The following is a 14,610-nucleotide window of genomic DNA, read 5'->3' as shown; positions in this document are numbered from 1 at the left end:
GAGATTTGCATCATCCCATCTGGTCCCCAGCCAGTAAAGCCCTGAGGACACAAGTACAGTGCCTAGCCTGGTGTGTGATAAGTGTCCAATATAAGTTAGCTAAAGGGCCAGAGGTGTTTGGACATGAGAGGCAACAGCAAGGGGAAGACAGAGAGGCCAGAAGGGGCATGATGTTCATGGGGAAACTGGGACTAGTTTAGTGTGTCTGGAATGTGTGTGTGTGTGGTGTGTGGTGGAAATAAGCAAGCAGTGATGAGGTTGGGCCGGTAGATGGTCTGGCTTTTATCCTATGAGCAATGGTGACATTGGAGGGATTTAAGCAAGTGTGTAGTATGATCAGATTGGTGTGATTTTTTGTTTTCTTTTCTCAGAAAGATTTTTTTTTTTTTTTTTTTTAGTTAGTGCAGAGGATGGATTTTAGAGTCTGGCACAGCTGTTTCACTATCTGAGAGAGAGAGGAGGTGACAGTGACATCAGAGGAAGGAGAAACTGACCAGGAGCTGCTGTGAGGTGGCTGCTCTGGGCCGTGGTGATGGATTGGATGTGTGGCGTGGTGAGCGTGAGATATATATGCCTCTGATGACTGCCTGGTTTCTGGCTGGGTGACTTAGGGAGTTTTGGTGCTGTTCCCTGAGAGGGTGACAGACCTTTAGGGGCAGAGGGATGAGTTCAGCTGTGGGCAGTTTAAGTGTGAGGTGCCTTTGGGATTCCTGGAGGGGAAGGGCCAGCAGGAACATCTTGCTGGGAAAAGCAACTGAAGCACGTCTGGAACCGTGGTCTCCTGGCTCCCCAAATGGTGGTCCTTTGCTGTCTCCTGACTTGTTTCAGTGACTTCCTAGAAGGCAGGGCTGTCACCATGAGATACTTTTGCTCCCCACTCGTGTCTGTTCAGACTAAGCCCCTGACTGCTTAGTACAGCACAGGATCCAGTCCCCAGGTGTGACATGTGAGGGCTTTTGAGTGACAGTTCAATTCAGTTCAGTTCAGTTGCTCAGTCGTGTCCAACTCCTGTGACTCCACAGACTGTGGCATGCCAGGCATCCCTGCCCATCACCAACTCCCAGAGCTTACTCAAACTCATGTCCATTGAGTTGGTGATGCCGTCCAACCATCTCATCCTCTGTCTTCCCCTTCTCCTCCTGCCTCCAACCTTTCCCAGCATCAGCGTCTTTCCCAATGAGTCAGTTCTTCACATCAGGTGGCTAAAATATTGGAGCTTCAGGTTCAGCATCAGTCCTTCCAATGAATATCAGGACTGATTGCCTTTAGGATTGATTGGTTTGATCTCCTTGCTGTCCAAGGGACTCTCAAGAGTCTTCTCCAACACCACAGTTCAAAAGTATCAATTCTTTGGTGCTCCGCTTTCTTTATGGCACAACTCTCACATCCATACACGACTACTGGAAAAACCACAGCTTTGACTAGACAAACCTTTGTCGGCAAAGTAATGTGTCTGCTTTGTAATATGCTGTCTAGGTTTGTCATAGTTTTTGTTCCAAGTCGCCAAGTGTCTTTGAATTTCATGGCTGTGGTCACCATATACAGTGATTTTTGGAGCCCAAGAAAATAGTCTGTCACTGTTTCCATTGTTTCCTCATCTGTTTGCCATGAAGTGATTGGACTGGATGCCATGATCTTTGTTTTTTGAATGTTGAGTTTTAAACCAGCTTTTTTGCTCTCCTCTTTCACCTTCATCAAGAGGCTCTTTAGTTCCTCTTCAATTTCTGCCAATAGGGTGGTGTCATCTATGTATTTGAGTGACAGTTCAATAACCTTCTGTTGGGAAAGCTCTGTGGAGCTACAGAGACAAGCCCCTAAAGAGTCCTGCCTTCGAGGCACCCACATTGTTATGAAACATTGTGGACACAAAGCAGAAGGGCTTCAGTTCAGTTCAGTCACTCAATTGTGTCCGACTCTTTGTGACCCCATGGACTGCAGCATGCCAGGCCTCCCTGTCCATCACCAACTCCCGGAGTTTACTCAAACTCATGCCCATTGAGTTGGTGATGCCATCCAACCATTTCATCCACTGTTGTCCCCTTCTCCTCCTGTCTTCAATCTTTCTCAGCATCAGGGTCTTTTCAAATGTCAGTTCTTTGCATCAGGTGGCCAAAGTATTGGAGTTTCAGCCTCAACATCAGTCAGAAAGGTTTACATAGCAAACAAACTGTGCCAACAAAGTGTGGTGGGACACAAAGGAGAGAGCCCCTTTAAAAAGCTAGGAAAGGCTGTGTTCAAGTGATGGTGTCTAAGGTGGCTTGAATAAAAGTCCCAGATCTCCCCAGGGAACAGCATGAACAGCATACAGAGATGTGGGGACTACCGACAGTGTGGAGAGGGGTTGGTGGTGTGCGGGGGTGAGTAGAACATCAGGCTCACAAAGTGGGGGCTCTTTTCTGGAGTCCCGAGGACTCAGCTGAAGAATGTGATCTTCCTGCTCTGATAATGGGGAGCAAGCATAGGTTCTTGGGTGGTGAATCAGCCAGAATCCAGCCAAAGTAGCAGGACCAGTGTGAATGATGTAAGGCTTTGTTGTGGAGAACAGAGCTGTCATTTGCGGGAGCTGTAGGAGAAGCCTGTGCCATGCTGGGCCTCTGCACTTGGTGTCAGGTCTGAAGCTGCGCTCGGGTGGCATGAAGGGGCAGGTGGGGACAGACCAGCACCCAGGAGGACACACTGGAACCCGTGTCTGGCCCTCCCTGCCTTGGACTCAGTGACACTGGTGACTCACAGGAGGAGCTGGCACTCTCTGCATTGGAGCTCCCTTCTCTCGGGCCTCAGAGCGGGTGCAGGTGGCCTGGCAGGAGCCCGAGGGGCTGCACTGACAGCAAGTGAGGGCTCTACCACCTCAGCACGGCCTTGCCTCTGCCTTTCTATCTCTTCCAGATTCTCTCGTGCTCAACCTGAACCCAGAACCTGAGAGCAAAGAAAGCTCTTGGAGGGCCGGTGGAAACCTAGCTGTATACTCCAGTCCAGAGTCACCACAAGCCAGCTAAGCAGTGCTCCCTGGGTTGATTAACCTGGAAGCAGCCAGTGAGACACACCTGGCCAGAGAATGGAAGCTCTAGAAACCTCTAGTAGCTCCTGGGTTGATGGTAGGGTAGTGGCATTGTCACCAGGCTCTTCAGGAATTCCTTAGTGTTCCCCCTCCCTCCAGAAGTGGGGTAGGTGGGCATCCCCAGGCCTTGGTGTCCGCTCTGGCCTGTGCCCTGAATGATTGGCCAAGGAGGTAGAAGTGGAAGTACCAGGTCATTTCTGAGTGGGAGCTGAAAGAATCCACACAGGCTTTGTCATCTTCTCTTCTTCTTTTGCCATTTGACCAGTAGTGTGCATAAGGCAGATGCTTTATCATCTTGAGGCCCACAGGATGAAAAAGATGAAGTAGATCCCCCATCCAACCTCTGATGGACCCGGAGAGTGAGCAAGAAAAAGAATCTTTGTGTTTTTAAGCCTCTGCAATTTTGAAGTCACGCCACAGTATAACTAGTTCCCCAGGTGGCGCGAGTGGTAAAGAACCTCCCTGCCAATACAGGAGACATAAGAGTTCCTGGTTCAATACCTGGGTTGGGAAGATCCCCTGGAAGAGGACCTGGCAACCCACTCGAGTATTCTTGCCTGAAGAGTGCCATGGGCAAAGAAGGCTGGCGGACTAGAGCTCATAGATTCCCAAAGATTTGGCCAGGTCTAAAGCGACTCAGCACACACACACCTGCCTGATGGACGTAGAGAACAACAGGAAAGCAGGCCATCTTCCTGGAGAGAAGGTCTCCCCTCAACAGAGCTATGGCGGCAGCCTTCACCTCTGCATTCCTTAGGCTGTAGATGATGGGGTTAAGCGAGGGCGTCACGACCCCGTAGAACAACGCAAGAAGCTTATCCAAGTAGAGGTCCTTGGCCTTGGGCTTGAAGTACATGAAGGAGATAGTCCCATAGTAAATCACCACCACTGTGAGGTGGGCAGAGCAGGTAGAGAAGGCTTTGTGCCGGCCGGCAGCAGAGGGCACCCTCAGGATGGTAGTGAGGATGAACACGTAGGACAGGATGATGAGCAGAAGCGGGGGCAGTGTCACAACAGCTGAAGCCACCGTTAATATCAGTGCATTGAGAGAGATGTCCCCACAGGCTAGTTTCAGCACTGCCAAGATCTCACAGAAGAAGTGGTTGATGATATTGTGGCCACAGAAGGGGAGGCTCCAGGTGAGAATGGAATGGAGAAGGGAGTTGGCAAAGCCTGCTCCCCAGCTCAACACCGCCATCCACGTGCACGTCTGCTGGTTCATGAGCTCTGAGTAGCGAAGCGGCTGGCAGATGGCCACGTACCGGTCACACGCCATCATGGCCAAGAGCACACACTCTGTGGTGCCCAGCGCCAGGGTCAGGTACATCTGCAGGGCACAGCCAGGGAAGGAGATGGTGCTCTGGGTTTCCAGGAAGTTGACCAACATGAGAGGCACAAAGGAGGATGTGCCAGAGATGTCCATAAGGGCGAGGTTGCTGAGGAAGAAGTACATGGGGGTGTGCAGGCGGGGGTCCAGCATGTTCAGCCCAATGAGGAGGGCGTTCCCCAGCACATTCACAGAGTAGATGCCCAGGCAGAGCACAAACAGGACCATCTGTAGGTTGTGGTGTTCGTGTAGTCCTAGCAGGACAAACTCTGTCATGACCGTCTGGTTTGCCCCATTCATCTCACTCTCCATCCATCTCATTCTCCCTCTTTTCCCGTCTGTTCCACGAAGATGTTGGATTAAGCACCAGTGGGCCTGGGAGCCAGCAACATGGATGTGTTACTTGGGGTGACTCAGCCCTGCCTCTGGAACTCAGTTTCACCTTCGTTATAATGAGAGAGTGGACTTCAGGTCTGCAAGCCAACTCTCTCTGTTCTGTAGTTCTGGTGTAAGTTATAGGAAATGGGGTCCATTCATACTTCTAGGCTCTTCTCTCTTCTCCCCAGGCTGACCTAGGGGAGACAAGAGAATAAATTCTTGTTTCTTGAGCTCCTTTTGAATCTGCAGTGTTCTTGGCTGTTAAGAGAAAGCACGTTTTCTAGGTTATGACTTCATATGGCTGAATGATGCCCATAGGATTTCAGATTCATTCACTTACTGAGGATTTGACAGTGCCTACCCTGTGCAGGGTGTTTAGGTGCTGGGCTATAGCAGTAAGAAAACTAAGTGAACAAAAGATGCCACAGTTATAACAAGTGCTGCTCCTCTTTCTCAAATTAAATGAGATGAGCTTGGGAAGGCAGATGGGTTTTGAATGATGGTCACCTCATTCCTTTGGGCATAAAGGTTGAACATTTCTACTACATAGGATGTACAGCCTTATTCAGGTGTCTCTCCTTAAGATCACAGACCATGAATTGATTTTTAAAAGAATATACAAGAACATACTTATCCCAATAGAGCCACTGGTCACAATATTTAACTCTGGATATAAAAGCCAATTGAGTCTCCTCTTGGCCTCCATATAGCTTTTTAGAATAAATGATATTGACAATAATATTACACAGGAGGGAAATGCAGGTTCTAATCTGGCAGAGGTGTCCTGGGTCACTGACCCACTCTATAAAAGGAGGGTGGGAAGCAGCCACATCTTTGCCCAGGAGCCTCCATGTCTCTTCTGAGGTGGGCTCGGCCCCTTGGGAAATGCCAGTGTCTGGAGGGAGCCAAGTGTCACGTGTCAGATGGAGAGCTGTCTTGTGGCCCAGGTGACCCCCTGCTCTTAGGGATAAATAGGAGCTGATAGTGAACTTTAACTTGTCAGAAGACCAAATCATCCCTCCCTCCATCTCTTCACTCCTTGATGGACGTGAGGCCAATGTCCTATGACAACGTTAGAGTCCTCTCTGTCCTTCAGCAATGGTTCCCTCCCTCTCATTCTTCCTGTAGAATTGCATCTATCGTTCATATCAGCCGGTGAGCTTACTCTTCCTAAATAAACCATGTCTGTCCCCAAAACTATAATTTTTCCCAAGAAGTTCCCTTTGGAAGGCTTGTCCTCCCTCTCCTCCAAACTAGGGGGATGCTTCTTGTCCTCTTCAGAGCCCAGCTCCTCTCTCCTCCTCTCCCACCTGCCCCCTGCACAGTTGTCTGCTCCCTTCTTCCTCCCACAGCCCTTGGCCAACCTCCCTGTTCTTGTGCTGCACACCTGGCTCCTCTGTCACACCTGAGAGCAGACTCTGTCTACTTCCTCCAGGCACCTCATATTGCGAATGCTTCTAAGGCCAGTCAGTCAACAGACAGTCAGTTCAAAAACCCAGCACTGCATAACAGCTTCATAACTAAGTATAGCTCTCCAATATTGACCAAGTCACTTGGCCTGTGAGCCTCAATTTCCTTTTGAAAAGGGATTCTGTGTAGTCCAGATGAGACTCACATAAAAAAGTACTGGTAAATCACCTAGCGGCAAGGCTTCAGGTCAGAGACTGTGCCTTCAACCATGGCACCTGCTGGATCAGTGCTCCCCTCCTCCCAGACAAGACCTCCAGCATCTGTCAGGACTCCCTCTCTCCCCAGAAATTGTGCTGGTTTTCCCTCCTCCAGCCTATATCAGGGTGATATTGTTAAGGAAGTTTCTGGATCATATGGGGTATGTGATTAATCAGGGTCAGTCATTGACAGTAAATCTTACTCATGCAAACACTTGAAGGTAGGGATTCTCTTGCTGAAGTTTGGCAAACAGGTGAATAACTCCCTCAGTGTGATGGCTTATTAATTCGCACATCCAGGATATTATTATGGAGCACCTACTATGCACTGAGTGCTGGCGACACAGCAGAGGCTTATGTGCCTTCTTCCCTCGCAGTGTTTGCAGGCATCCCCTTTCTCTTGGTGACCTTGATCCTATTCCCTCCTCTCACTTGGCTTTAAAAACATCTAGATTCTCTTTGAGTCTCGAATGTAAAGACAGAGTAAAACTTGAGGTCTGGAAAGCAGAAGTTAAAAGGGCAGGTCTCTCCTAGGTTATGACTTCATGTGGCTGGATTAAGTCCACAGCTTCATTTCAGATACAAGTATAAGGCCTTTGTCTATATCCAAGACTCCTGATAACCTCCAATTCTGACACTGGACACAGGAGTGGGGGTGTTTTCAGGCAAGTAAATGGTAGGAAACCACCTGACTCTGCATTTCTCTCCCCAAACTTGTCTCCATCAGAGAGACCAAGTGGGAATGGCATGGACATCGGAGGGCTTTGTCATCAGGCTCTGGCCTCCCCTCAACCCCGCCTCACCTCCTGCGCCTTCGGGCATGCCTCCACACCTCAGCAGATCACACTCCCCATTGGTGGACAAACCCCACCGGCTCCTGTCCCCTCCCTCTTCTGCTTTCCTCAGGCTGGAGCACCTTTCTCTCTATACTCATCCTCCAAGGCTCAGCTCACACCCACCTCCTCCCTGGGGCTGCCCTCTCGACGTCTCCACAGCACTGACCATCCTGACACCGTGATGCTCACACAGTTTCTTGTGTGAGCACGGTTTCTTGTGCGTGTCATTCTCTCTTATATAATAGACTGTGAGCGACGGAAATCACAGGGCTGTGTCCAATTTACCCCCAACCTCCCCAGCACCCCACACAGGAGCTGCCGTTTAAGATCCAGTGGTTTCCTTCTGCTAAAATCCTGATCCCCGATTTCCTACCTTGAGATCACCCTCCTTCCCCTTTCCCCCATGTGCACACACAGGATGTGATCACAAGGACGAGAGCTTTGGGGGTGCCATCTCGTCCATGCAAGAACAACTGCTCTCTCTCAGAGCTAAATGAGGAGACAGGTGGTTTCCTTGCAATTTAAGCATCTGATCAGAACATCCATGGAAATCAGAAATAGCCCATGAAGCTGTAGGCTTGTGACCCCAAAGAAATAAGACTCTGTCTAGAAAACACCATGCTGCCAGGTTACTGCCAGCTTGGACTGCAACATGGGCTCAGGCTGGCACCACAGACAGCAACTGTAGCTCTCTTGGTCCATCAAGATGAGCTGAGTTTTGGCTATTTTCAGAATGGATAACTAACAAGGACGTATTGCACAACACATGGAATTGTACTCACTGTTATGTGCCAGCCTGGATGGTGGTGAGGGTGAGGGGAGAATGGGTCCTTGTGTCTGAATGACTGAGTCCCTTCCCTGATCACCTGAAACTACCTCAATATTGTTCATCAGCTATACCCCAATACAAAATAAAAAGCTTAAAGTTTAAAATAAAAAAGACCTTACAGTGGGAAAAAAAAGATGAGCAGAGTCTTGCTGCAGTAACACACAACCTCGTGATTATAGTGACTTAGCAGGACAGAGGTTTAGTTTTCACCCTTCATATCCATTGCAGGTTTTCAGGGGGCTCTGTTCCAGGTTCTCATCCTAAGTGGCCCTGGCTCCACCCTCAGGGACATCACCAGTTCTCACAGCTGGGGAAGAACACAGCAGAGAATCTCACGCCAGCAGGTCACGGCTCCGATTCAAAAGCGACGTGTGTCCCATCTGTCCACAGCCTGCTGCCCTGTGTAATCCTACAAATGCCCAGAGGAGGAGGACCAGACATGCTGCAGAGCATTTTGGGACAATGGTGTTTTGCAGTAGACTCAGGAAACCACTCTAGCATCTGTCTGACAGGTCTCTCATTCCATCATGTCCTGGAAAGTCAGGTTCACAGACAATCACTGTCTAACTCTCTCCCCACTTGTAGCCCTTCTGAGAGGCAAGGTGATGCCCTGGAAGGAGCCCTAGACTGGGAGTGAGGGGTCCAGGTTTGATACTTGCCCTTGTTCCCCTTCTGCTCTATGACCTTCATTGAGTTTCTCCTTGTGTGAAATGGAATCATTCAATATGTGGTTTCTTACACTCTGTACCATCCCCGAAATATTCCCTCATCGTTCTAGCAACTTCCAACCCAGGTAAATATCATGTTTCATTGACTGGTAAATCTAGTTTGAACCATTTCATTCTTATTTTAAGCTTCAGACACGATTTTAAAAGGAAGTTGAGGAGCAGAAGAAGAAGCTCCTGTTAGAATGACCCAGAAATTCCCTCATCTGGATTCCCGGATCACTCCACACTGTGATGGCAGAGCCAGTGAGTGTGGGCTTTGGAGTCAGACCGCCAAGCCCAAGTCTGAGACCTGCCACTTGCTATTGGCTATCTCAGTCTCAGCCTCCTCACCTGTAGGGATAAGAATAGTATTTTCTTGTGGGGGAATTTGAGGATTCAGTGAAAGGTGTTAGCACGGATGTTTGCACAGGGTAAGTATTCAGCAAGTGAAGTGGATATTATAGTGTGACTTTGTTCCCTTCTCTAAGCAGGTATTCTGGTTTCTGTATGATGAAAAAAGATTTCATGAGAATAGTCAACATGCTAGATGGATTTCCCTTGCTTCCTACCTGTTGTCCAGTGACATTAGGACAGGCAGGTGGCTGGAGAAGCTGCCAGGTGAGGTGATCTGAGGCTTGGGAGAGCAGGGTGAGGGAGTGCTGAGTTCATTACCAGCAGACACACTGTGCTGGGGTGGGCCAGGATCGAGGCCCCGAGCTCCCGAGGCCCAGCCTCCTGGTCCCCTGCGACGTAGACATCTCTCCTGCTCCCTGCCTTCCGGGACTTGTAGTCCGTGCCCAATTTAAAGTTTAGACTCTGCAATGACACAAGTTTGCAGACTTGGCACAATGTGGCTTCAGAGACTCCAGGTTCCCTGTGCTGCCCCAGGAGGGCCTGGCTGGGTGAGGTGGGCACAGGAGAGACACTGGACAGGAATCTGAAGACTGGGTCTCACTGCAGCCCTGCCCTTGGACCTCAACCTTGGGGGCTATGAAGTGTAGTGTCTCCTGGCAGGAGAGCCGTGGGAACCTGTGCTCATGAAAGGTTGTTGTTATAGTTCAGCCGCTAAGTTGTGTCTGACTCTTTTTGTGAGTTTTGTGACCCTGTGGACTGTAGCCCAACAGGCTACTCTGTCCATGGGCTTTCCTACACAGAAATACTGGAGTTGCCATTCCCTTCTCCAGGGGATCTTCCCACCCAAGGATCGAAACTGTGTCTCCTGCACTGGCAGGCAGGTTCTTGACCACTAGCCACCGGGGAAGGTTAAGGAAAGGGAATTGCTGTACAGGGTGAGGCCCTGGGCCCCTGTGATGCATGTGAAGCCAGTGATTGCGCTGGGTGTGTGAGTTTCTGCAGGTCCCCTTTCATGTTTCCCTTGCTGTGCCTTTCTCTTTCCTTCACAAGAAACGATGACAACTTGACAGAGCTTAGGACTAAAAACAGCCTTAAATAATGCGGCAGCAATTGCACATTTTCTGAATAAACTGTGATATGTCTCTGGGAATATCTTTTTGTCAACAACACAGGTCGAAATAAAAACACTGGAAGACTGTCACCGCTTGTTTTCTAACTGCTGAGGAACAGGACCATCTTGCCACTCCGTGGATGCCCACAGACAAGCTCCCCCGAGCCCTCCCGCCACCTCCAGCCTACTCTTTTCTTCCTTATTTCTCAGGGCGTCACTCAAGGTGATGCGATATCCATCCAAAATCCCCAGAAGCTCAAGCATCAAACGAAAGTCTCCTCCTTCCTCAGCTGCCTCTGCCTTCAGCCTGATGTCCCCAGGACATCAGCTGCAGGCTCTCTGCCTGACCGCCCACCTGGCTCAGGCCCCCATCCATGCTTCCTCACTTCCTGCCCTCAGGCATGGGCGCTTCCCCTCTGTGCTCTATCTGGAGCCACGTGATCTTCCATTTCTCAAAAATAATACTTCTTTTAAGTTCTAAGTCATGTTCATTTTAGAACTATTGAACAAGGTTGGAAAGAATAATTCAGAAAGCAATATTAATCTGTAACTCCATCACCTGTAGGAAACATTTGTTAGTTAATGTTTTGTCCTAATTTTCCAGGAATTTCTATATACATACTTATTCATATATCCTTAAGAAAATATCATTAAAAATTGAGATTATAAAAAAAAATTGAGATTATATTGAGTACAAAGTTACTTGTTCAACCTTTTTTATGTTAATTACAGTGTGAGCATTTCCCTTCATCAATTATTCTTCAAAAAATAAGATTTACAATGGCTGTGTCACAATCCATCATTTTGCTCGACCAGAATTTATTTACACATTCTGCTCTAGTTAGACATTATGAGTCTTAGAATTTGGTATTACCAAAAATACCTCTCTGATTAATGACATATAGATAAATAGACAAATCTTTGTACCTGTAACAATTTTCTCCGATTAGTTCCTAAAAGTAGAGGTGTTCGGTCAAAGCGTGTGAAGTTTTCAAGTCTCTTGATTCATATGCACAACTTAATTGGCAGGAAGTTCATATAAATTTATTCACACCCTCCCCAGCTGTGTATGATATATGCTGCTTCACCGCACAATAGTTAGCGATATATGTCAGAAAATTCTTTGCAGTTTCATGGGTGAAGTATGGTGTCTAATCAGTGACCCTGCTAAAAGGAAGTGTGATTGTAAACTCCCGTCCCCACAGCATAAAGTCCAAACTCCTGTCATGGCATCAAAGGCCTAGCAGAACATCTCTGCAGAAGCTTCGCCCAGGCTTGGTCAGCTGTGGGCTGCGGGCTGCGCTGCTCTCCTCTGTGCCTCTGTTCTGACCAGCAGAGGAAGCAGGAAGACGGACTGGAGGGTACCTGAGGGCTCAGAGAAGCACTGTGCTTACCTACAGGGCGCAGGAGAGCTGGCCTGCTGCTTGGCGGCCGAGCTCTCCCATCACACAAGATGGTACCACTGAGGCCAGAGGGGGCAGGGAATGGAGATGCTGTCAAGCCTGAGTCCATTTCCTCTGTGTGTTCAAACCTGGGAAGAGGCTGAGCTCCAGGAAGAGGTGGAAATGGCAGGGTCTTAGTAGGTGGGTTGAAGACGGGTGAAGCAGAGTCTCCCCAAGGTCACATGAAGCCTGGACGCTCGGCAGGGAGGCAGTGGAGCGGCTGCTGCTAAAGCGACAGAGGAAGCCAGACCCTCCACTGCTCCGGTGACCAGCGTCCCAGGGCCTGGGCTGGGCTGGAAATCTTGGAGGCTGGGCCTTGGCACTGCCTCTGCTGTGAGCTCCCCAGGCACTAGACTGTGCCTGTCATCTGTGAACTTCATCTCAGCTCTGCTCAGATTTGGGGAGGACCCCAGGCTCTGCCCTACATTGATGTATTTTCTGTTTATTTGAGAAACCGGTGTGGGCTTGGGGTTGGGCAGGGCCAGACCTTGGGACAGAGTGAAATCCGGTATTACTGGCTCTTAGAGCAACACTGAAATAAAAGCAGGAGGAGCACAGTGAGAGGTGCAGAGTGGGGAGGCTTCCTGGAGGAGGTGTCATCAAGATGGGCCTTGAGGTGGGGGAGGGGTAAATCAGGAGTTGGGGATTAACAGATTTACAGTACTCTATGTAAAATAGGAAAACAACAAGGACCTCATGTGTAGCGTAGGGAATTACATTTTCAAAATAAAAGACAGGCCTCGAGGATCAGATAGTCCTTTTACACAGGGAGCTGTGTGCTGGCTGGGGGCTGCCTTGTGGGAAGAACCAAGAAGGGCACAGAGTCGGGTATTGCTGGGCGCACAAGGCTCCTGCCGGGTTGGTGTGTGTGGCTGACAGGAGGGAGTCTGTGGGGCACAGGGCGGGGAAGGGGATTGGTCATGTCCAGCAGGGCCAGGCTACAGGGGTCTAGAATACCCCCAGCAAAGCCCTTCACTTCATCCTGAGAGCTCTGGGAGCCATTCAGGGGTTTTAGCCAAGAGAGACACATGATCAAATAGACTTTTCCGAAATATCCCTTTGGATGATCCTTGGAGGATAGATTGGCTGGAACAAGACTGAAATCCTGAGTCCAGCCGGGAGGCTGGTGTCAAGTAGCGGAGACTGATGCTGAGAGCTGGCCCAGGGCTCTGCCTGGGGAAGGAACAAAGGTGGAATTGTGAGCTTGGATCTGTGGCAGGATCAGTGGGAGGTGGTGCTGCCTTTCTGGGTTGAAGATTCCAGACCCCCAACCCTGTGCCCTACCCATCCTCTCTGTAGGCGAAGGCAGACCTGAGCTGTTAACCTGCAGGAGCCCTGGTCTCCCTCACCTGGAGGTCTGTATCCTGCCCCACACCTTCCTGGCAGCCTCCTTCACCTCCTTGTTCCTCAGGCTGTAGATGACGGGGTTCAGCATGGGTGTGACCACAGCATAGAGGACCGTGAAGACCTCGTCAGAGATACGGGCCTCCTTGCTCTTGGGTTTCATGTACATGAAGATGACGGTGCCGTAGTAAAGCATCACCACGGCCAGGTGTGCTGAGCAAGTAGAGAAGGCTTTGCAGCGCCCGGCGGCTGAGGGTACCCTCAGGGTGGTGGCCAGGATAAGCGTGTAGGACAGGCAGATGAAGGCCAGGGGCACGGGCAGCAGCAAGATGGCACCCACCAGCAGGAAGACCTCACTGATGATGTGTCACCACAGGCCAGCTTCAGGACTGCCAGGATCTCACAGCCGAAGTGACTGACCACACGGTGGCCGCAGAAGGGCAGCCTCATGGCGATGACTGTCTCAGTCACTGACATGAAGAGACAGAAGACCCAGGCGGCTCCCGCCAGCAACCAGCAGAGCCGGTGGCTCATCAGCAAGGGGTACCTAAGAGGCCGGCAGATGGCCAGGTAGCGATCATAGGCCATGATGGTGAGCAGCAGACACTATGTGGAGCCTGTAGACAGACCCAGACACATCTGGAGTGCGCAGCCAAGAAAGGAGATGGTCTTCTGGGCTGACAGGAGGTGGACAAGCATCAGGGGCACAAAAGTGGATGTGTAGCAGATGTCCAGGATGAGAGGTTGCCCAGGAAGAAGTACATGGGTGTGTGCAGCGGGCATCCAGCACGCTGACTGACACGATGCCTGTGTCCCCAGCAGGGTCACCAGGTACATGGCTGAGCACAGAGGGAAGAGCAGGTGCTCCAGGGCAGGGTAACCTGAAAATCCTTTCAGGAAGAACTCAGACACCTCTGTGCTGTTGACTGGCTCCATATCACAGACCTCTGGAGGGACGCACGGCTAGGAGGCAGGGAAAGAGGGTGCAGGGTTTATGGGTGAAGCGTTATTGCTAGGGCTTTTCGATCCCTGACACACTATGTCTCTGAAACTCTGGGCAGTCCCATTACTTCTTCAACTTCAATAGATCCATGTGAAAAATGAGGAATGAGGTGGGTCAGAATTTCTCTAAGAGAGTGTTAATGGAAATGTGGGCAGCTGAAAAAGCAATTTGAAACAACGTTGGATTAATCAAAAGCAAAAGAATTTACTGTGAACTTCTCAGAGTCGTTAATCACACCACTGTGATTGGTGACTTTCTGAAAGTGATGCAGAGAGTAGGTAGTTCCCAAACTTATTTGACCATAGATCTCCTTTACAGAGCACCCGTAACCTCCTGCAAATAAGTATTCTAGCAGCACAGTTTTGGGAACAATGGGCTGGATGGAAGGTCCTCAAATCTTAGAATCACCTGTAAGGATTACATGGAATCACCTGGAAAGTTTGTGAAAGCACAGTTCTATCTTATTCAGTCTGAGTGATGCTGTTCTGTTGGTCAGGGGACCACACTTTGAGAATCACTGGGCTAGATGGTCTCTGAGGGTCTCCTGGCTTTCA

At 49.8% G+C, this 14,610-nt stretch overlaps 1 protein-coding gene and 1 pseudogene across 1 annotated transcript; both read right to left on the bottom strand.

Annotated features, from left to right (window-relative positions):
- Nucleotides 1-3,656: 3,656 nt before the first annotated feature.
- On the bottom strand, nucleotides 3,657-4,685 carry LOC113888796 (olfactory receptor 2S2-like). Its single transcript, XM_027535788.1, has one exon. It carries the CDS (start codon nucleotides 4,683-4,685, stop codon nucleotides 3,657-3,659), a length of 1,029 nt encoding a protein of 342 aa, XP_027391589.1.
- Nucleotides 4,686-13,054: 8,369 nt separating this feature from the next.
- Nucleotides 13,055-13,989, bottom strand: LOC113888795 (annotated as a pseudogene).
- Nucleotides 13,990-14,610: the final 621 nt, after the last annotated feature.

Source organism: Bos indicus x Bos taurus, unplaced genomic scaffold (genome assembly GCF_003369695.1).
Source record: "Bos indicus x Bos taurus breed Angus x Brahman F1 hybrid unplaced genomic scaffold, Bos_hybrid_MaternalHap_v2.0 tig00001978_arrow_arrow_obj, whole genome shotgun sequence".
Classification (NCBI taxonomy): Eukaryota; Metazoa; Chordata; class Mammalia; order Artiodactyla; family Bovidae; genus Bos; species Bos indicus x Bos taurus.
This window is presented reverse-complemented; position numbering and strand designations above follow the sequence as displayed.